The sequence below is a fragment of the Apteryx mantelli genome, chromosome 15 (genome assembly GCF_036417845.1).
Source record: "Apteryx mantelli isolate bAptMan1 chromosome 15, bAptMan1.hap1, whole genome shotgun sequence".
NCBI lineage: Eukaryota > Metazoa > Chordata > Aves > Apterygiformes > Apterygidae > Apteryx > Apteryx mantelli.
This window is the reverse complement of record NC_089992.1, coordinates 21,245,626-21,268,793: the sequence shown is the minus strand read 5'-3', so window position 1 is coordinate 21,268,793 and position 23,168 is coordinate 21,245,626. Positions and strand designations below refer to the sequence as shown.

The 23,168-nt window shown below is 39.2% G+C and overlaps 2 protein-coding genes and 1 long non-coding RNA gene across 3 annotated transcripts in view; 1 reads left to right on the top strand and 2 right to left on the bottom strand.

Annotated features, from left to right (window-relative positions):
- Positions 1 to 983: 983 nt before the first annotated feature.
- LOC136993441 (uncharacterized) lies at positions 984 to 9,978 on the top strand. The gene is made up of 2 exons (XR_010885761.1): positions 984 to 1,111; positions 8,465 to 9,978. It is a non-coding gene; the product is annotated as an uncharacterized lncRNA (long non-coding RNA).
- FBXL22 (F-box and leucine rich repeat protein 22) lies at positions 1,409 to 7,054 on the bottom strand. The gene is made up of 2 exons (XM_013957103.2): positions 6,691 to 7,054; positions 1,409 to 3,769 (listed from the first exon to the last, which is right to left on the bottom strand). Exons 1-2 carry the CDS (start codon positions 7,023 to 7,025, stop codon positions 3,424 to 3,426), a joined length of 681 nt encoding a protein of 226 aa, XP_013812557.1. The 5' UTR covers positions 7,026 to 7,054; the 3' UTR covers positions 1,409 to 3,423.
- USP3 (ubiquitin specific peptidase 3) overlaps positions 9,183 to 23,168 on the bottom strand; it is a 45,290-nt gene continuing 31,304 nt past the window's right edge. The window contains exons 9-15 of the mRNA XM_067305843.1: positions 18,478 to 18,624; positions 16,426 to 16,532; positions 16,193 to 16,273; positions 15,117 to 15,235; positions 14,824 to 14,937; positions 14,638 to 14,705; positions 9,183 to 13,048 (exon numbers count right to left, since the gene is read on the bottom strand). Coding sequence (XP_067161944.1) covers positions 12,883 to 13,048; positions 14,638 to 14,705; positions 14,824 to 14,937; positions 15,117 to 15,235; positions 16,193 to 16,273; positions 16,426 to 16,532; positions 18,478 to 18,624 — 802 coding nt within the window. The 3' untranslated portion in view covers positions 9,183 to 12,882. The remainder of the gene's footprint in view (positions 13,049 to 14,637; positions 14,706 to 14,823; positions 14,938 to 15,116; positions 15,236 to 16,192; positions 16,274 to 16,425; positions 16,533 to 18,477; positions 18,625 to 23,168) is intronic.

Sequence of the window (23,168 nt, the reverse complement as noted above, 5' to 3'; positions counted from 1 at the left end):
CTTTCTTTTAGCATGTTCATGAAGTAATGTATAACAAGGCCTCCACCTTCCATACTTGGTATGTTAGAGCCAAAATACTAAGCTAGAGTATGTGAGGAGTGAAAAATGTTTCACTAATGTTAAGAGAGTTTTGTCAGAGCTCAAAGGGCTTGGGATTGAGGAAAAATTTTAACGTGCTTCCATCCTTACATAATAGCCTAAGTAAAATGTAATGATTATATACTCAATTTTCAAATTCCATTCCTAAATAAGAAAATTGATTATTGATGCTGAAAAAAGTTAACACCCCTGGGTGGTCAGATTTTACCATATCATGAACAAATACCCTCATGCAAGGAGGGGAAGGGCAAAGAAATATGACTGTGAACATAGGTACAAAAATAAGCAAAGAAACCAAACTTCAGAAACAATCCTGATGGAAGACTGGCAAAAAGGCATCAATAGTATGTAGACCAATGCAGGCCCGCTTTCATATTTTGTAGCTACTTGAAAACCTGTTAGGTGTTAGATCTAACCTTTCTTGAGAAAGGCATCCATCACAGAGCACCTAGAGCTGGCATCGGTACAGGGTCTTTGGTTACTCAGACAGCTGTAGAATTCACGCCTTCTTTTGGCTTAGCAGCGATATGTGAAACTTGGGTTTTTTCCATGCACAAATAGTGTATTCAAGGTGAGAATTGTGTAAGCATTACAATTTCCACATTGCAGTCTGTTTATTCAGTGCAGCCATCACCTTTGCAACTTGCAAATGCTGGTTTAGGACTGCTGTTTGCCCCTTTTTTTTCCTAGGATGTTTCCAGTTTTGTTCCTTATTTTGTAGTGCATAAGCACACTACTTAAATTCTAGGAATGAATTAATGAAAGAGCAGAATATTGTAGTGTCATGCTGTTGAAGTATCACCAAGTTGTGAAGATGCAATAATAAACTATTTTATGTCTCTCCTGGGTGAGTATTTCTTATAGATACTCATGCTGACAGGATATATTCCTCTAGAATTTCAGTTCTGTTTCACTAAGATTCTGTAATGCTGTGATTTATTTTGTAGCTCAGCCAAATTACCAGAGTACCAAAGGAAATCTGTGGATCAATAAACCAGGATGGAAAGGAGGAGTAAGTATATTCATTAATGTTGAAAGCTGTAAAATCCTCTTTCCATTTTTGTTGCACCACATAAAGAATATTTTCAGGAGTACATAGCTAGTTAATCAATTCTTGCAGAAGAAAGAATAAGCCGTAGGAATATAGTCTATAAAAATATTTCTGCTGAGATTGAAACTTATCTTCTTAGAGAAAATAACTGGAAATACAATTTTACAGTTCTACTTTTGCAGTAAGAATTGGCTTCAAGTAGAATTTTGATAGCATATTTCTTTTCCTTCTGTTCAAACATGAAGGAAAAATGACACATCAGGTGAAATAAATCTTTATTTCAAGGCTACCTGAGGCATCAGAGCTAAGTTAAAATGAGAGTTCTACATTATGATACCCAAAGCAATATTTCTCCACATAACCTTATTAAAAGGAGCAGTAATATTGTAAAAAGAAAACAGTGAGAAGCTGGAAAATCAAACCAGTTACTCATAAGTAACTGAGGTCTAACTTCAGAACTTGTTTCTACATTTTAGATGCCAATGAGAGGGGGAAATCTGCTTTATTTGAATAGCAGTTTTTCCATACGTCTTTTAAGAGAGGTACTACAGTCACATCATTCTCTAAGGAAAAAAAATGTGTCATGTTGGATAGTCATGGTAACCTTAAATAATTTGTTAAATAGCAATTTTAAGAAGTTACTAATTGTGTTTCTTATAGGAAATGTTAGCTCCTGTAATCTTCCAGTTATACAAAAGAGAGTAAAATGCAGACAAGTAATTAACAGAATATGAGTCTGCAGAGCTATGCCTGTAGATGCATTTACAACTGTAAAAAGGCAACAAAGCTATAAAATTATTTCGAACCATGATAGTCTTGATATAATTGAATTCTAGTGATGCAAGTTCCAGTTCGTGTATTTATCAACAAATATACAGCACCTCATGTAAATGAAAACCAGATTTACTATGATGTATGAGCGTAGGTTGCTGTTGTGAAAAAGTGAATAGCTGTTATGGAATGGAACAGAAACGCTGACTCTGTGGAACAGAACAGTATTTTCCGAAGGTTAATATTTCTAAATTTAAATACTTGCATATTCCTACAGTCTGTAGGTTTTTATTTAAAATGAAATCTTTCTGCTGTAGACTTCATTGTGAATTAAGCTGGAATTCTGTTGTTCAGGATTTGTAGAGCTCGTCAGCCTGGTCTGTACAAGGCTTTGTGTTCAGCATTGAAGCTATACTGATATCTGGTCCTGTAGGAGAAACTAAATCATCAATAGCCAGATTTATCCACCTGTTACTGTTGTAAGTTTAAAGTTCTTCAGTGAATTGCATTGAATGGGAGAGGAGATATGCAGGAAATGTAAGTTCAGGTGCAGAGTCAGCACGAATGTGCAGGTTTGTATTTTCTGGCATGCGCTCTAGGAGTCAGAATCTGGGCATGTCGGAAACGTCACTTGTTGTACAAAATAGGAAGTAATGGAAAGCTGAATTTGAGGACATGCTCCCGCACAGGTGAAGTGTGGCGTTTGAGATGGTGCTTCTTAAAAAGGCATGCTGTGGTTCAAACAAAAAACAGTTCACGCGATCACTCTTCTGAATTGTTACAAACACTGAGACAGGCTCACCGGGTAAAACATTTAAAGGGTCAGTGTAATACAGTTGGCATGGAGTAATTGACACTCAGAACTGTTCACCAAATAAGTTGAGGTGTAGCTTGTCAAAATACATTCTACGGCGGGTCATATAGTGTTTTGCCCAAGTTGCCATACGTATCCCCATTTAATAAATAAGCCTGACAGATCAGCTACAAATTCTCATTACTGAGGAAGTGGTGGTTGTCAGGTACTCTGATCTGCTTGCCAGAAGGATCTTAGATGTAGTGGTTGTCAGCCCTCACTGATGGAATGACCATGTGTGTTGTGTCTCCGTTTACAGAAATTTGTCAATCACTTTCCCTGAAATTGGGGTAGATCATACAATTACCCCAAGCAGTATCTGCCGCTGCTTTACATCTCTCCCCTCCCCTCTTCCACAAAGGTATCAGAATCACCGTTTTTTAGCCTTAATCAGGTCTACCATCTTGTGGCAGAAATGCAAAATTTTCCAGTTTCAAGAAACAACAGACAACAAAATGTCCTAAGACTGTGACGGTGGAGATGCACACATTTTCCCAGTGGAGCCTCTACAAAATATACCAACCATGCATTTGGACTTAACCCAGTATGCAGCTAAGGAGCCATGGTTAATTGCAGCACTGCTACCCAGGAGGAAGGTGGAAGTGAAGCACACAAGCCATGTTGACTGACTTCTTACAGCTCGTTCCAGTTAAAGCTGAACCAGGTTTCTTGATGCTTTTTCAAGCATCAACTTTTCTTCTGGCTTATTGTCTGGAATCATAGTAGCACTTCTCTCTGCTCTCAGCATTACCGAAGGGCATTTTTCCCTGACTCTCTCTAGACCAGTTTGTGTTATGTTCCGGCAAAAATCCACGTGGAGCGTTTGCAGGGATCTCCCATAGAGGGTCACAGCTTCGAGGGTGTGGTCAGTGATCCGCACGCAGTTTTCCAGTTTGAGTGTCTTGAGGTTTGGGCAGTTTTTGAGAAGAAGCAAGATGCAATCATCTGTAACATGGCCACATCCAGAGAGGGTCAGAGATAGCAGGTTTGGACATCTGAAAACATGGCGATCATTATAGGTGAGAGGAGAAAAAAATGAGTAATATGCAGAGTTTGGAGAAGACCGTGTCTTCAAGACATCATAGAAATGAAAGTTAGAAAAATATTCCCTCTTTTACTGGGGGGGGGGGGGTGTTAAATAAAGGCATTTATAGAGCTTAATGCACGGCTTTGCTAATCTCAAGACTTAACCTTACTTTGTTTTTTTCTGTTGGTCATAACAGCTGTAGCTCAGCTGGCACAGTGGGAAGGGAAAGTGGATGCCTGTTTAAGCTGCAGCTGCCTTGTTTTTTCTTAAGGAGATACACGGTGCTGCCCTTCTCCAAGCCCAGGGAATGAAGACAGCAGAGCTCATAGGTTTGAGGCAGGATGAATTTGAGGACAAATGAGTGAAGAGGCTGTAGGCATGCTGGGCAGGGGCAAGCAGGACACTCTCACTCTCTCTTGATTTATGGGAATTAACGTGTGCACTGCAACTCGTTGGTTTTACTGAGTGAGTACAGCCTGCTACCTGATGGAGTGCTGATGTTTGATCCCCACGCAACTCCCAAACCTTCCTCAAACAATCGGAACTGGTAAGAATTCTTCTGTTAAACAATGACACAGCAAATTAAAAAGAAATCTTTGTTGTTGTTGCTCAGCTAGACCTGGGCAAGTGCAGAAAAGACCTTTTCAAGTGCAGTGTGTTGATGACTTGTACTGTGTGTGTAAAACTGGAGCAGCCCAGTTATTACTAGCTGTTGTGCACCAACCTGCAGAGCCTCCCCCACAAAGTGTGTTGGGTTCTTGCTTGCAGCCTGCTGCAGGGAGCACTGGCTTAGCTATCCCATATCGTTAGCTAAATGGAGCTTAACATTTCTCCGTTAATACAAGACTTCCTTGAGGGAAAAACTGATTACAACAATGCTAAGTTGCTGATCTTGTGAGCCCTTCCAGCAAAGCTATTAACCTGTCCCTGTCCTGTAAGACCTGCAAGAAGGTGTCTATAAGTACTTTCAAACAGAGAGAGATTTGTGCTTACAGCATGTGTCAAGGGTTTAGCTGTTGTGTGGGTGCAGACGAGGGGCACCGCTCGTGGCCACTGCTGCACAGCTGTCACCGCAGCGTGTTCTCATGTCCTTAAACACACACTAGTACATTCCTCTTCTTCCCCCCACCCAACCCCTGCCCTGCAAACTGCTGCTTGATTTCACCTCTTGCACTAATACAGTGAGATCATGTCAGCTGCATGGTTTTGTTTTGGTCTGACTCTTTTCCTTTACACTTGTGAACAGTTAGAAAAACAAATGTCCAAAGCAGGAAAGGATCAAGCCTGCCTTTTCTCATGTCTTAGTCAATCAACAGAGCAAAAATACTCTAAACTCAGGGAACTATATATACTTGAACCTCCTGAATTTGTGTTTTTCTTTGCACGGAGTGCTGGGATTTTTGTTGTGATGGAACTGCTTTGAGAAGGTTGCTGGAACAAGGCAGGAACTTGGCTCGGGAAGGCTAAAATGACTGTGGGGGGCAGTATCAATATACACTGTCATTTTTAAGCGTTCAGCTTTAACTTGTGGAAATGAAGCTGTTTAAGGCTGCAAGGCATTTGTTGAATTTTCATGGACTGCAGGCCTTTGAAATGCCTTGCTACCCACAGGCTTTGCTTTGAATTTTGTCCAGCAGCCAGTTTGGGGTTATGGATTCTGCAGGGGAAGGCACTTAAGTGTTAAACTACTTCTGCAGAGCTGTGGTCTTGCTGTGTCCGCCTTCTGAATCCTAATTTGTGGTGGCAAAAAAATGAAACTAGTTAAGTGTGGCTGCTGGTAGACATTGCAGTGCCAAAATTGGAGAACATTTCCTCTGTAGGAAGAGATGTGTTTCCTAACACTATTTTTGCTAATTGATATGAATTTTTTAATCACTTGTTCTAGAAACAGCTACTTTTGAGATTTTTTTTTTGTACATTTAACTTGCATTCTGTCCTGAGGCTATACTTCAGTCCTTGTTTTGAGATTTCACTGTTGCTGGGTCTCACCAACAGCCTGTGCTCTGTCAACATCCTCTAATTTGTTGGGGTTTTAAAATTCTGTTAGTTCCAGAGGGAACTTTGTCCTCCTCGGTGTGGCCCCAGCCTGGAGGCCAGCTGCAGCGCAAGGCCGCGACGGTGCAGGGCAGGCGCTGGCATGCCTGGCTCAGCGCTAGTGTGTGACCGCGGCCATCCCTGCTGGCACCCAGATGCACGAGGATGGGCTCTACCTGGTCTGCTCCTCCCAATTTTGTCTTAGCGCTGCTTCCCAGCAGTACAGTTGTCACAAGAAATGGTGTGCACTGAAAGCTGCTTTTCCTTAATGGTAGTTCCTTATTCCTTCACTGTAGTTTATAAAAAGCTTAAATGTAGTTATAGCTGCTTAACTTCAGTTTAAGAGCAGTATTTATTTCTTAGGACACACAATGGTGTCATGACACAGAACAGCACGACGTAAGCTGTAATACTATGTGAAAGAAATAGAATTTTGTGTTTGGCAATGATGTTTCATTAACTTGCTTTTGTAATGATGTATTATGTAAAATTGTATTTCGCCTCTAGGGGTTCCCTTCCCCCACCCCGATGGTTTGTACTGCCAGAATGGTACAGTTTAGTTAAATAGCACTTTAGTAGCCAGTATTGCACTTTCCGGTACTAACTATTCATTTCAAAACAGGAAGAATAAGAGAAAAGGCTAGGCTTGAGGAATCTCAGTAAAGCCAATAGGAAGATGATACATTAGTTCCACTAAAACCAACTTAACCTCTATATTAAAACTCCAAAGTCAAGGCACTCACGTACTTAATGCTTCATTTCAGGTAGGCTGTATGGAGAAGAGCTCCAAGATGCTCTCATTTCAAGGCAGTTAACCTTTTTTTAGATGTAGAATTTCATACCCAAAGAACGTACCTGTTGCAAACCTCTAGTAAAAAATCATTGACAGTATTTTCATGCCTGTTACAGAAGTCTTTCTGGAAAGTGTTTTTCATCCAATCCTCAATGTTACACACCTTGACTCTCTGTGAATGCCAGCAGATGGATAAGTACTTTAAAGCAGGTCCCAGGAGAAAATTATCCTTCTTTAGTTCCACTGGAGAATGAAAGTTCAACAAAGACCACAGTAAAGGATCTTGAAACACTTCTAGCATTTTGTGACATGTTTTTGCTAAACTTTTTCTGCTGTTTTTGTCCAGAAAAGAAAACAGATGTAAAAGGCACTCCCGGTTCAGCTGAGTTATACGCATAGCTCTTCAGTGTGCGTTAGAAAGCAGACGGTCTCCTGGCCTTGTGGCGTATCGGCAGTGAGAGTGTGTGGTGGGGGGGGGACATGACAGGCTCACCAGGAGGCTGTTGCACATATATGGTTGTGGAATGGTGTTTATTTTTGGCCAACAACAGGAGCAGAAGCTAAGAACAGGGAAAGGATAAGAAACATGCATGAAACAGTTGCTCTGCTTCTGCAAGGGATTGGAATGGGCATGTAGAATTTGCAGCACTTGACTTTCATGAAATGCTTCCTTAAAAGGGATTATTTTCCTTTTAGGCAATCCCGATGTTTAGCAAAGAGCTTGTGCTGACTTAATGAACATGGAGTAGCAGCAGCTGCATGGAGCAGCTTTGCCATCCTTTCAAGTTTGAGGGAAGAAAAAAAAGGGGGGGAGAAACCTGTTTTTTTTCTTTTTTTTTTAAGCCTGCATTTGTGTCACACTGAAGGACTGTGATACTGTAATTTAAGAGAGGCTAGTTTAATGAACTTTCACTAACAGCTTGTAAAAAGAATTTAAAAAATTCCCTGGGTACTTTTAAGTATGCACAAAGCAAGCCTGCAGTTACCATTTACAAGCCTTAGCTGTACAGGCAGTTTCCTGCCCCCTGCTCTTCGAGCAAACAGCGCTAGTTGTTTCTTCACCTTTTGCATCAGGAAAGTAATGTTACACAGGAAGACATGCATGTGAGCAGCAAGTCTATGCTTTACTGTTGTATATGCTTTTAATAGCTTTATTAGCTTGAGTTTTACAAGTTTTCTTATATTGCTTATGGTTCTGTAGCTTTAGTTCCCTTATTTTAGGGAAAAGGAGTCAGAGATTGGTTTCAGGAATAAGAGAGTGAGTGTTTTGTTTCCACTACTGTAGCAGAAATGCTAGTCTAGAAGGAAAATAATAAAGCAAATAATGGAGGGTTAAAATTAAAAGAGTGAACAGCCCTACAACTTTGATGTTTGTGAAATAAAACTACTAAAGAAGTAGTTTATTGCCTATCTTCTGTCTGCTGTTATAAGAAAAATACACATTTTACTTAACATATTTAAGGTTATGGTTTTTTTAAATCAGCTAAGCTTTTTTTTGCCTTTTTTTTTTCTTCCTTCCAGCTATGCATTTTAATGGGGTTTGTTTCAATTTAGGACAGGGTTGAATGAGATTGAAGTTAAGCTCGTCGTTCTTACCCCAAGATTGTACTTCGAAACTGAACTCTGAAAAACAAATCTTGAATTTTATTTTTACTTCACAGTGGCTCAGAATAAAAGGCAAGTAAGGATCTGTGTCGTTCTTTAGGGTAATTTCCTATTATATATGGTAAGCTCTGTTTAATGGCTGTTAATCTCTATTTTCATAGCCTTTGTCATTAAATATTTCCCTTGAAATAATAAGGATGCCCCTGCTTCCTTCCCCTACTTAATGCTCAGGAAACTGGTTGTGGACAGTAGCACAAGCGCGTATGAAGCCAGGAAGGGGACAGGAGGAGTAGATGATTTCACATACCAGGTAAGCCAGTTACTGGAGAAACAGTGGCGAAAATGGTGGGGCAGCGGTTGTTCTGCTGTGTTCCGATACTAACTTTTTTGAACTCTCACTCTATTCCTTCATCATTTTCAGAACTTACCTTTGCTTTTGAACAGATGTAGATAGTCAAGACTACTCAGAGTTGTAATAAACACTGCAATACTCTTAAAAAAAAAAAATCAAAACAAAACAAATCTGAAACCTGCACCTTGAATGATTAAGGTTACCATTGCTGGGATGACTCTTCCACCACACAGAGGATATACACCAAGGTCTGACAAAAAATAATTGCTGTGGCATGACAAGGTCTTCTAAAATTGAAAAGCAGGTCCTCTTGGTGCTTAGATAATAAATTTTGACGGGGGAACACTTAAATTTGATTCTGGGCTGCTCCCCCAATCAAGTTAAAATAGTCAATTCAAGTTAAAATAGTCTGTTCAGAGAATTTATATTAATATTTTGATACCTGTAGAAGGATAAGAGGAGTTTTATTTTCTAGGGGAAGGAGACACTTTAATGGCACATTTTTCCATAAACACACTGTGTGAATGAAATATTATTCACATTCATCCTGGAAATGCTCTAAAAACACGCAAGATGAGCACAGTCAGTGATCCTCACTGAAACGTACACACTAGACTTTAATGGTAAACAATTACAACTATGGCACTACAGTACTTGAGGATATCCTAAAGCACACTGGAATCAGTTGTCAAGGTGCTGATTACCTCATCAGTAAGACACAGACACATCAGTAATGAAACATGGTTGGGGAAACTTTTGAACACCAAGTGTTATGCTTTCCATCGATTTAGCAAACTCCTTATAAATGGCCTCCTGCTTCTGATACAAGTCCACTTTTCCCTGTCTATCTGTGAAAGTTTTAAACTCTCATCTCCCACTGACATCTGTGACCACTTGGAAAAGCACCTTCTGACCACACGATGAGAAGGCGCTCTCTTTCTAAGTGCCCTAGAGTTTTGCATAATTCTGCATTAAAATGCTCAGTATACAACACACTAAAGCACTATTCTGAGAGCTGGAAATTTTGCAGTTTTGTTTTACAGAAATCATGGCTCCAGTTGTATACATGGCTAAACAATGACTAACAAAAGGACAGCCTTCTATCAGGCAAATTTTGGTGAAAAATATGCAAGTCTTTTTGAACTGTAGAGAGCAGTTGTTGCTTGCAGAGCAGTCACAAGCAAGAAAAAAATCTTGCCAGTTAGTGTGTACTATGATCAGCAGTAAGTAGAAAAGAAACATTTGGCTTAAATGAAATCAGATATCCCTCCCCTCCCACAAGCTAGTAGATAAATATAGGATATACAAGTAAGGTTAAAAATGTAATACTAGGCCAGGTGCAGTATATGTTACTGGTTCAGTGCTCAGTTACTTTTTTTTTTTTTGACACCACACTGAATAGAATACAGTGGATAAGCAAAGTTCTCCACCAGGAAGAGAAATATTTGTGTTGCCACAACAAACTGTTCATACTGTCCGTCTGGGTTTGCAGTGGGAGAAGGTTAAATTGGGAAAGGATTTATGATGTACTTGTTCCAGCAAAGCATATGGCTGAGTCCATATCACCACCTGCTGCAAGAACAAGCCTGACGTGATTGCATTGTGTTCCCGTGGCCATGGCCCATGCTGGATGCCATTGCCCAAGACCTTAATGTTACAGAGAAAAGGTTACTGAAAGGAAATACTGAAGTGAGACCATTAATTTGATTAAGAGGAAAGAAAAAAAAAAACTGGAGAAGTAGAAGCTGCTTAAAATAAGTGAACGTTGATGAAGCTTACAAATTTAAGTTCCTAAACATACACAAAGGCACATTTACATCACTGGTTTGCAAGACCTGCATTCACTTGACTACTGCAAGTTAAACTGTTTGTGGCCATGGCTAGTTGTGTATTTTAATATTTGTATTCCCAAAAACTAAAATTCTAAAGCAATCCAATTGAAGCAGCATGCAGACAGAAGGCAAATATAGCTGGAACTATTTAATTGCCCCAAATGTGAGCAGTAGGGCTGCCCTTCAAGGTATAAATGTGTTAAAAGATACCTCCCTGCCCCACATGCTGATGAAGTCCATCAGATACCTTCTTCTGCATGCATAAATGATAACAGCTAACTATTCTGATAGAACAAAGGCTCTGGCTGCAAGAAACTGGAAAACAGTAGGTGACAAGCTGTCTACAGTTTAAAACAGTCAATAGTTCTATTTATTCAACTCAAGGGAAACCAAAAAAAAAAAAAAAAGACAGCCTTGTGTGTGTATATATATATATATATATATGTCACTTACTTAATGTATCTAGTAATCACAATAGGTTTTTAGCTAGTGTATAGTTTACATATTCATACACAATTAGCAATGCTGACCATTTTCTGCACTTCTTTTATATAAAGCCAATCTCTCTCCCCTGGTTTAAGATGATGTGAAAAAGCCACAAAGAATGCCATTTGATTGTGATTTCTATTTGTAGTTGTCAATGTACAGCTAGCAGGTATCCCCACAACAGGGAAATCGGTATTTACTCAATAAGTGTGTATCAGGTTGAGCTAATGGTACAAGTTTTAGGGCCACTTCTACTGTGTATATCCTTTGGAAGCATTAGCTTAAAAAAAAAAAATTACATTTTACTTGAATTATTATGTGTTTTCAAACAAGTATGTTGTACTTCTTTGTTATCACAACTAAAAGACACTGTTTGGTTCTAATGATTCTACGTGAAGTAAATTCTACTCTTATCACCAAGCTTTTGAGAGTGCAGGAGTGTCCAGTTACTCGCTAGGCACATGGGGGCTGGCTTGGGGGGGGGGGGGGGGAGGTGGAAAGAGATGAGGAAAAAAAAAAAGAGAAGTTGCATTTGTCAAATTTCAGATTTTCTGGACTCCCAGATTTTGCAACATAGATTCTCCTGTCCTCCTTTTAAATCTCATTAACCTCAGTTAATGAGGGTTTGACTTCCACTATCCAAAATATCAGCAATATGGCTAAAATTTAACTTCAAAGTTAAGCCTTTTTCCGTTACATAGACAGGTTTAAGAAATCATCTCATGCCTCCAGTTTAAGTCCAGAGACTATTTTAAAAAAAACAAACAAAAAAACCATGCTGGGCTAGTGAGGAAATACTCCAGCTACTTTGCTGCTCCATTCAACAGTAAGTCTTGGCTGAACATCTCCCCTCAGACAGGCCTGCTGTAAAATCTTGTGTGTATGAAACTGAGTATCTTGCCTTTACAGTTTGCATTTCAATGGGTATAGCAAAAGTCACACAAAACACCTTGAATTATATATATATATATACATACTTCCTTTCAGTTTTAAGCAAACTGTAGGCATTGAAGGTGGACAGGAGCTGTATTTAGACTTAAGCATGTTTTCACAAAACTCCAGGTTTTGGGGCTGTGTTCCCCCATTCCACCACGAAAGAGGGCTGGGGCCCCAGTGCCAGGGAGTCTCCAAGTTTTAAAGCAAGTAATTGTTTATGATCAAATTTCATGATTAAAATCTGCAACAGAGATGTCTCTGGCAATTCAGGTTCATTAAAAAAAAAACCACAATTAAGACATATATATTTTAAGATAATTTAAAAAAATTGAGGGGGGAGGGGGAAGGGAAGAGCAGATGTGAGGAACACTTGAATTAATCTGCGGTATAGATACAATTGAACCAACTATTTATTTACAATGATTCTTGAAAGTCAGCAGCCTGAATACACACCAATAGCAGCAATTACCTGGTCTATTTAATGATGCTGTCTCTCATCTCTTCTGCAGACAACGAATGATTGCTCAGAGGTCACTGTTTAGTTTCTTGCACAAGGGAAAATATTACGTGCAAATAATTCCTTGATTTAAAGAGATAGATAAATCATATCTACATAACAGCTGTGAGAGCAGCATGAGGTTGTATTGCTCTTCATAATCAGGAGCACATTTATCTTGCTTGCAAGGAGGACAGAAAGCTTCTCTGATGTAAATGTGCCTTTAGAAAGTGAGAACTGAAAACATTAATATAAAAAAGTCAAATAACTAAGTATTTCATTAAACTATATATATAAAAATTGAGTTATCACAACTAAAGCAGCAAATCAAAATCTGCTGAGGTTTTCTGGTATAACTAAAAAAAAAAAAAGTTAGTTTGTGTCCAAGTTCAGTAAGTCAAATGCTACCATTGACACAACAAAACTAAAACCCACAAGAGGAAATTGAAAAGTGCACAATGAAATTAATAGTCTTGGATCAAGTATTTATGGAGAAATGGAAATGTTTTGTCCGGTGGACTTGATAAGTGAGAATTAGAAGGAGGTATTAAAGTTTATCTGATCCAGATTTGGCTTGCCGTTCCACGTAGAAGAGGATGTAGGCCTTTGCCTTTACCACAGTCTCCTCGTCGGTCAGAGTTACAGTACTGTCGTTGAAATGGAACCAGCGACCTTCGTGCGTTGCATATGCGGTGTAATGTCCAGAGCCAACACTGACAGCGAGAAGGGAAGGGAGAAAAAAGAAAAAGAAGGGGAGAAAAAGAGAGAAGACAATCAGAAGGAGATCCAGCACTTCATTCTCTGATGAATTTCCTACTAAGCGATAATGGACTAAGAGGATTCCAGGAGCCAGAGGAAGAGAGGAACTGACAGCCCTCTGTAACAGCTGGTAAGATCCTTCCCCTCTTAATCTGTGGGGCTCAAAGGTCTTCAAATTAAAGTTTTGTATTCAGTCAGAGCAATCACATACTGGGATGAATTAATTTTTTTTATAGACACATATTAGCATCCTATAGTTGTGTGCAAGCAAGGCTTCTTGCAACACAGAACTAATATTTTTGCCCACATAAAAAAATCAAGCCCATTAGCTGTTATAATTTGTGTTAACTATAAAAATTTCACTAGGCTTTATTTTTGTAAAATCTTCCCCACTTTAGACTAGAGAAACTCACATAGTCTAAATATAATCAAAAGCACCCACAGCAAAACAAAGACCAGAATACCAAAAAGAAAATTACTTAAGTTCATATTAAATAGATGCAAGTTTTGGAGCCATAAATCCAGTTTTCATTACTCTGCCACTTGAAGGTAAGACCTGCTTTCACTTGCTTATGGGTTATAACATAGTTCCTGAATGCTTCCAGCCATCTAATTCAATTCTGACTATGACCAGCTTTCATTTACTATCTGCGACAAGTATAGTTGATTTTCTTAGGACTTTGAAGCACCAGTCAGAGATGCACTATGGTGCTACAAAGGGTGTCTTTAATAGTCAAGTCAAATAGTACGGCTTTCTTTTGAAAGTCCAGATCATTCTTCTAGAGAAAGCAAAAAGCATGGCTTTCTGGATTGAACTTTTTAACATCTCAGAATTACATTGAGAAACCAAAAAGGTTTTGATTAATGATTTAGTTTCTTTAGAAAACTCCTTTCTCAGCTTCACCTTCATAGAGTGAGTTCCTAAACTGCAAGAACAGATTACACAACCTCCTGGGAAAAAGTTATCTTGTCACTACTCTTACTCTCAAAGGATCAGTCCAGGGTTGGGGAACAAAACAAGACGACCCCACTCCCAAAAATACGAACACTATCAAGCCTTGTGGCATGCCTATTAGCTTTCACAAGTTCCGCTCCTGTAGGAAGAAGGTAAATACAGGATAATTGCTTTCACTGTGCCCATCTTAAGTCTACATTTGTTTCAAACACACTTTTCAGCATAAACATCATGTGCCTTTCAAACTGAACAAAAAGGAAAAAATATCTGTATACTAAGAATTTCAAAGTGAAGCATTAGCTCTGTTTTAGTGCTCTCCATTCCTACAGAAACTGGATTTTCATTAGGTGTCCCACTTTCAGTCATTACTCCCAAAGAAAAACTGCCAATGGAGACTCCTAGGACTTACTGTATAAAACTATCATAAGTTAATTCAGCTCATTCCCCTCTAAGTTTAAAAATTACTGCTTATTTCCACTAGTGAAAATACAGACATTCACTAAGGACAGAAGAACCTCAAGTAAGTCAGCGTGTACTTCAGTGGGAAGAAGGTTTTTGCCCAGAAGCCGGCTCACTCCAGGTACTCACCCTGAACCATGATGCACAACAACAGCTGCAAGGTCATACAGGCAGCTTTCTGGGCCACTGTTTTCTGGCTACAGTTAAAAAGAGAGAAAACTCTTCAGATTTCAAATGACATCTACTGTAATTTGTAATAAAGACATATGCAGTGGAACACACTCCTACAGGAGATATCAGTGAGCATCTTCATACCTCTAACAAATAGCATTTCATGTCTAGGCCTCGTAATGGAAACTCAACGTACGTATCAACCTTGTTTCTCAGATATGCTGTCCAGTGAAATCGTTTCAAGTGTAAGCATAGCACCTATAGGATTAAAAAAGGAAAAAAGGAAAAGAAAAGGGTACGTTAGAGGAATAAGTTGAACCTATTGCTAAACATCAGCAGTAGCTGATGAACCAGTTACACACTGGTTTCTAGTAACAGTTGGGCAGCCATTTCCTTTGACACATTCCCATGCCATGACTTTTCAAGTGTATACAAACCTTTGGTAGTTTCTGAATCCAGAATTTTTTGGTGGATTTCTGTTTCTTTTTGCATTTGTGGCACATATAGAGCTCTGTCTCATCAAGTTCTTCCAGGTCTGTAAAACTGCGAAGACAGTCTGAAAAAAAAAAAAAAAAAAAAAAAAAAACCACACCACACAAACCTAACTCAAGATGACTTCAAATGATTTCTGAAACATGAAACACAGCAAATTCAGCAAAACAGAGAAGATATGTGCTGCAGTCATTCTAATTAACATTATTATATGTTTGTGCAGCAAAACAGCTGCAACTATGTAATAATACACTAACATGCTGTAGCATGCAGAGCTGCTTGTTCCTTAAAACATTTTAAAAGGTATAAGCAGTTAAAAAAACCCAAAAACCTCTCCCTCTTTCAAATGAGATCCCTTCTGACATTCAGCACAACCATTAATTTTCAAAAGAAACTAAATGACTTGCTAATAAACTAAGAAAGAATCTTCAACTATTATTAAAGCTTTCCCTTCCCCCCCCCAGGAAACAAGGTGAAAAGAGAAAAAATTTTGAGAAAAACTTTCATTAATAAATAGTTGACAGTTTTCGGCAAGTATATTTACAAAGCTGTAGAAATTAACATCCTTTAGAACAAGGGCAAAAGCCTCACCACCCAGCTGGCCTGCATTGTATTTACACTGTTTTAAAAAAAAAGCAGACCATGCAAAAGCCATCGTTACTATATGGCAAGGGGCTCGTTTTTCAAAACATACTTTTAAGCACAGAGCCTTAATAATTGCAGCTGCACAACTAGACGCATGAGTAACCACTGGTTTGGAAAGATTGCAATGTATCACAAATAGTCTCATCGCAAAGAAAACCCCTGCTGGTATCTTCCTTGGGATTTAGCTGACTTGGAGACCAAAGCACCTCTCCAGCCCCATGGAAAATTATTTTGGCACCACCTTCTACTAGAAAGCCTCACAAAATGAGATGGCAGATGGCAGCAAATCAGATCCTAGGTAAAAGCCTGGCTCTCCTGACATTAACAGCTATGCACTTATTTCTGTTAATGATTTCACTTGTCCAGGCACTCTTACCTCGTAGTGTGCACATTGGTCCGTTTTCTTGATTTTTAGTACGTTTATTTCTGAACTGACTTGGAATATCTAGCGAAAGGTCTAGAAAAACAGATATAAAAAGTGTTTAGGGCAGAATAAAACTTAAATGTTAAACTTGGTTCAATACCATGACATCAAAATATATCAAGGTTCAGATTTCTTTTTTTCTGCCTTAATTCACCCAATACTTTTGAAGACATGAAGCATCTTACCTAGGAAGGGGTCAAACTTTCTAGATTCAGTCCCACATATTAAGCAGTTGACTTCATTTTGAAGAATGCCTCCAAAAATTGCTGTGACAACAGTAGAAGCTCCATTTCTAGACAAACCGCATCACAGAGGAAAACAGAGTCAGAAATAAATACCTGGCATGTCTTTACTCCTAACAAGTCACTGCTACACATGGACCAGACGACTGCTCTGCCTAGTAACAAACAGTCACTGAGGTTCATCCATAGGGCACTTCATTTATCCCAAAACCACACAGAGCAAGTAATTATTTGTTACAATACTTTTATCTGGTACCCAGCAGAAAGTGTCAACTGCACATGCTCCAAGCTGATCCACAAAACTGTAGTGTTCAAAGTATTCTGGTAGATAGTATTTCTATATTGTATAGCTGATTCTACCAGGGGTACGTTATTTTAACCCAATAATGAAGGCTGTTTCTGAACAGCAGTTTTAAATAATTTTTTTTCCTCTCTTAGGTAGGTCAAGGATATTTTTGTTTTGAATCTTCACCCTACTTTGTTATAACTAGTCTTGACTTCTAAAAGTATGGGTCTGCATTTCTCCCATTTATTCGCCTCCGAAGACTGCTCAAGTTGCATTACATACAGTAAATAGCGTGTATCATCATTGTTCTCTGTGCTTTTGTTAGTCCCTTAAGCTTTGTATCAGGTTATATAATGGACTTATAGTCTAATGAAACTGAAACATTTTCAATTATATTCTACAACTTTTAAATAACGTGCTAGTTTGTGCTTGCGTATCTGTCCATACAAGGCTGCATTCCACCTACATCTTCACATTAATTTGAATTCTTCTTGCTGAGTAGAAGGAAATGACTATCCAAATAAACTGCTCAAGAAGTGAGCATTTACAGCATTCTTATTACTTTACTGTAACCACCTAAGTATGTGACCTTACTTTACCCTGGACAGACGGCAGCTTACTCCATGCCATACCCCAACTCACCATGCATTTACACAGCCTTTCACAGGGCAAATTCACAGTAGATATTTGAACCTAGTTTAAATTCCCCTTAAATTCTACCATAACTTGTGCATGTAATACAAATATAATTGGTTTCCAATACACTTCAATTCTAAGAACATTTTACCTAAGCTGTTTTGTGAGATTTTTTTAAGCATCAAGCAAAGAACAAACGTGGTAATGAGCATGGTCTGAACTCAAGGTTTCCAGGAAGGTAGTATCTATAAAATCCTGTATTGCTCAGAGTATGCCCTTATCACTACAGGAAGGGAAAATTCAGAGCCAGCTCTTACACAGGGAGTCCAAGGATCTAAGGACCAACACGCAGGCTAAACTGACTTTAACGTTCCTTCCTGAAGCAAATTAAATGTTTTCTCTCAGTGATGGCTTCAGTCTGGCAGAGAACACACCTGGGACAGAACTTGGAAACAACAGTATTTCCAGAAGAAAAGACAGATGTGCAGAACACACCGATTACCTCTGTTTCAAGACACACAGTAACATGAAAATAAAAAATCATCAGAAACAAAGCAAAGGCCTCAGCTATGTCTCGTGTTACATGCACATACACAGAGTTCCTCTGTAAGAAAATTCTCTCAAGTCAAACTGTAGCTGCACTGCTCACACTTTGAGCCAGACAGTCTACTGCCTATTTAAACCTACAAGTACTTGCAGTCTCTTTGCATCTATCACCCTAAGAAATCTAGCTTGTCTGAACAGAAGAAAAGAGACAATTCTATATAGATACAGAAGAGAAAATAACAGTTCATTTTATTTCTGAGAAAAAGACTAATGTATCAAAATGTGTTTACAACCTATTTTATACGCTCATGCGTATGAAAAATACTGATCCAAGACACCCTTTCTTTCGAAAGGAAGCACAGTCCACAGGATGATAATCCTTTACCCTGCAGCTTTCTAATTTATAGTGTTAAGGACACATTAGAGAAAATTTGAACAAGGATCCATGGACTTCAAATTTCAGATCCACACCACACAAACCCATACAGGGGCATTAGGATGTTGAGGAAATTAAAAACATTTCTTACATGCAACATTTGTTGCTTGCAGACAGGCCAGAATTTTCTTGCAAGATTACTGAACGTGAAACACCATTGAAGCCACCCTGGAGTTCCAGGTGTAGATGGTCCAAGAGGTAACGCATGAACTCGTGGGCATCCTGTTGCTGGTATCCCCTTAAGAGAAAAGGGAACAACAACAAACAATCACCAAACGTACAGGTTGCGCCTTTATTGCCGATACGCGGAGTGCTTCCCATGGTCACAAGAAAGGCATTCCTGTAATAATACCAAAGCAAATTTACAGACATGTTTAGTTTGTACCAAAAATGTTTTCCAGTTAGCCTTTGAAAGATAAAGTGATGTCAAGACAAGCTAAGTGATTTCTGCCCTTTGCAGATCTATCTCTATGCATGCCTCTTTTTGAGGACAGGTTTTTTTGTTTTGTTTTTTTAAGATTATAAAGTTTAAAGCAAGAGACTTTTCAGAAAACAGCAGGGAGTACCAAACACATAACACCATTTACTCACATATTCTGTTAATGTAGTTGCCACGTTAAATAAGCCTCAGGAAAATCTGTCTGTGCTAGTAACATCCTAGTTGTAATATACATAAATAAATAAAAACGCACAATGGTAGCAGTGATCTCTCCTCACTCACACAAACACATTCCTCCTGTTTCTCCTTTTTCCTTGTTGGTTATTGACTCCATCTGAGAGCATCTATGCAGAATTGCTTGTTATGATTCCAGGTGAGACAGTACACTGCTGTCCCTACTTTGAAACCACTATAAATCATGTTCGAGATACTGAAGTCTCCAAACCGGTAAGCTTCAAAGACACCACAAAACACACTGCTGACACAGGATTCAGCGTCAATAGTGCTGAGCTTTCATGCAGCTGCCGAGCCCTCGCTTTGGCAGTACAAGCTGCTGCCCTGCTTGTTTGCCCCCCGCCTGCCGAGCACAGGCGTTCGTTCCTTCTGAGGGTCTGTGTCCCTTTCAGGAACAACAAACTCTGAATTAACTGAGATGAGAGAGAGGTTTCTTCCCTCTTCTCGGGCGAGTTCTACAGCCACGCTTAGGGACACACGTCTCCCCTGCATCTCCCCCACGTGACCCACACGACATCTCCTGGGGCAGGGGCCAGAGCATCATTTGAGGAGTTGGATTTGGCGGAGGAGGGTCCCAGGCTCAGCTGTGTCACTGTCAGCAGCAGCGCTGCTCAAAGAGCCATCGTTATCTCACCACTAACAAAGCCGCTGGGAAGGAAACAGAAAAGCCATGAGGGTAAATAGGTCCTTAAAATTCTTCAAGCTAAAGCATGCATTACATTTCAGAAGCAACTAGTATTCATTTGCTGTAAGAGCCTCATACAGCTATATGAGATGGAGCAGGAAAACATGCATATCGAAACATTAAAAGCCTCGTGCAACAGTGACATGATTATGCGCAAGTCTTTGCAGGCCTAGTTACAAAAATCCCCAAACAGGAGAGAGCTGGCTTCTCCTTTCCGCTTGTTTAAGCTCCCCCCCCCCCCCATAAGCATGGGCCACAGTTGTTACATAGACGTGTCTGGGAACAAACAACGGGGAGGTGGTTCGTGCTGTTGTGCAGGGGAGGGAAAAATATCCATGAGACTCCTGGCACGATACCCAGGAGTTTTAGAGAAACAAGAACAGATTCAGTGCAACAGAAGCACCCAGCGTACAGCTGATGTGCGCAGCGACGAGCGTACAAAAGTACTGGTAGGAGATAACATGAACACACACACACACACACACACACACACACACACACGCACAAAAGAGCTTAAAAATAAACAAATAAATAAGAGTCCCTTTCCATCTCACAGAATTACAGTAATGTTTTCTTCCAAACTAGCAGCTTTAAAGAAATCACTGAGTTTGTGTTTTGGGGCAGGAAAAAACAACAGAAAAAGGCATCATCTGCAAACAACTATGAGAATGAGAGCAGGCACAGCTTGGATTACTCAAGTACCAATGTAACTCTACATCAACCAGAAGCTAATCTATCGACTTCGTTCTTCCTCCAGCCTTTGTTACGCTAAGGGATCAATTGGGTCCTTCATCTAAACGCTTATGTGCTCTGTTCAATCATTTGTTACAGAACAACAGTAAATACCAAACAGCTTTGCATACAAGATATTTACATGAAGGGCCAAGGAGTCAAAATATTTCTATTGTTTCTCCCTATGTATTTCACTACAGTGATTTAGATTTATTATAATCACCATCAAGTACATATTCCAAAAATATAAAATTAATGCATGATCCAGATACCTAACAAATGCTTTCTTAATTGGTGACCATCTTTAAAATATGACTAAAAAGGTGTTGCAGAGTACAGACATTACCACTGTCACGGCTCCCTTCACTGCACAGTCCATTGCTTTTATGTAGTACCTTTCCTGTGTGGATCGCAAAGCACTCTGAAAAACACATCAATATCGCTACCCTCTTTTACAAGGAAGAAAAACTGACACACAGAAAAACCAATATGTGCTTCAAAAGGCCAGAGTCCTGCACAGCTGAAAACAGGACTCAGTTCTCCTGAATTATACATTACTATGAAACAAAGTAGTAAAGCAGAACCCAGCTTCAAAGCCACAGGTTAACTGTGAACACAACAGGGTTAAGTTAGAAGTTGCAGAATTAACACAGGGCTTGCTTAGTTTATTTAATACAGATATCTTCTTTTTAACTAACATATAGAGAATCGTAAATGAATAGCCAAAGAAGAAATTTATGGAGAGGCTTTGTTTCAGACACCAGAAAGAGGAATGTTTATCCTTTTTAACATTAACTTCCTCAGAAAAGAACTCTGAAGTAATATGACAACAAATGTGATAAAACACCCTTTGGAACCATTCCACGTTTTTGGTTGCGTTCCTGATGCATGTGTTTGTTCATGCATACAAATGTTAACTATAATTGAGACATTCTTTGGATTTGTTAAAAAGCATAAATATAGTTGCACATTTTTTAAAATAACACAATCATATTGACCATATACTCTTCAAAATAAATTATGTTCAAAAGGCCCTTCAAGTAAGAAGCACAGTTTCTCTGACAGACAGCTTTTGTAATAAGTGTGATCTCCATGTACCTGAACCAATTCAGTTCAAGCCCGTCTCTGACACTCCTTTTCCCACGGGCAGCAAGACAGAATATAAACAGGAAGAGTTACTAGGAAAATGGAGCACAGTATTCATCCAGCAGTAAAGCAGCAAAGTACACATACTGCTGCTCAGCAGGAGGCTACAGAACCATCTCAGCAGGCAGCAGAAGTTGCAGGAGCAGACTCAGTACAACAGTCAAAGACAGGACTTCCATAGCAGCATTAGAGCTTAGAGCCACTCCAGTTGTGCTTATAATACACAAATTTTAAAAACTATAAGCTATATTCTCTACTTCCTATGTGCATTATGAGACAGAGGGCCATAAAGTGCATAAGCAGCATTTTTTCCCCCACAAGCTTCTATATAAGATAACCTTCTATAAGAAAAACAGCACTTACACTCCTGAAGGCAGGCACATGCCTTTAACAACTGAAATCTCTTTGGGCTAAAACAATTAAACCAAGTTTCCAAAAAGTTGTCCCCCCACCACCAAATCACTTCAGGCTACATAAGCCAAATTAGCCGGTTTGCTGTTAACACGCTACTGGCTCCAACTTTGTTCCAGCCACCCTCTCCTTCTAATCTCACAAATAGCATACAAGGTAGAACCAGAACGGTAGCATTATTAACTTTTACAGTATAGCACAATTAAACACTCAAAGAACCTGTCTCCCTAGATTGTGTGGAAATGGGAGAGTGGGAACATATTTATTGAGCAGCTGACACTTCTCTCCATGTAATTTATTGTACCGTGTTACTTCATAAAACACAGACAGGCTCATATGTCCTGGAGTGAAAAAGAGTTCTCTTACCAGTGAATCATGGACACGTTCCCACCTAACTGGGAACGAACACGTAAAAAGACATAGCATTTTTTCCTTTTAAAAGCTGCAATAGAATCCACAGTGCTGAAAATTTGCTAGAGGAACTTAATGAACCGGTTTCTTGCTTAGTCTAAGAGGAATTACAATGAGGACTATAATGGGGATGCTGGTCAAGGAGGTTAAAGATGACGTTCATTTGCCTATAATGTTTTGGCCTCTGCTTGGAACTACTGGTATTAAACTTCCTTGATTCTCATAAGCCAAGTGAAACACATTAGGCAGTGTGAAGAATAGAATAAATAGCTTTTTGTTATTCGGGTTGTTCCTCTAGCAGATGTGTTCACAGCATCTTTTCAGCACTGCTGGAGATGTAACAGATAACATCTTTACTACCTGAGAACATGGAGCAACTTACCTTCATCACAATATATCCTAACAGGTTTCAGTGCTCCTTTGAAAGAGGTTCAGGGGCCAGGACAGGGAGACCTTGGAGAGGAACGATACTTTGATTTACTTGGGTAACCTTTTTTCCTTTATTTTTTGTCTTTTTTTTGTCAGGATGGGTGCAAAATGCCTATTACACACAAGTTTTTTTTTGTTGTTTTTTTTTAAACAGCCCTTATTTCATGTCACACTGGTGATGACCACAGTATTTTGAGAGAATCAAGGAAGTTTTACCCAGCATGTTCACATTTAGGTCTGTGGTACCTGTACGTTTTTAATCCAACTACATCATTTTCTTATTGTAGCCAAGCTC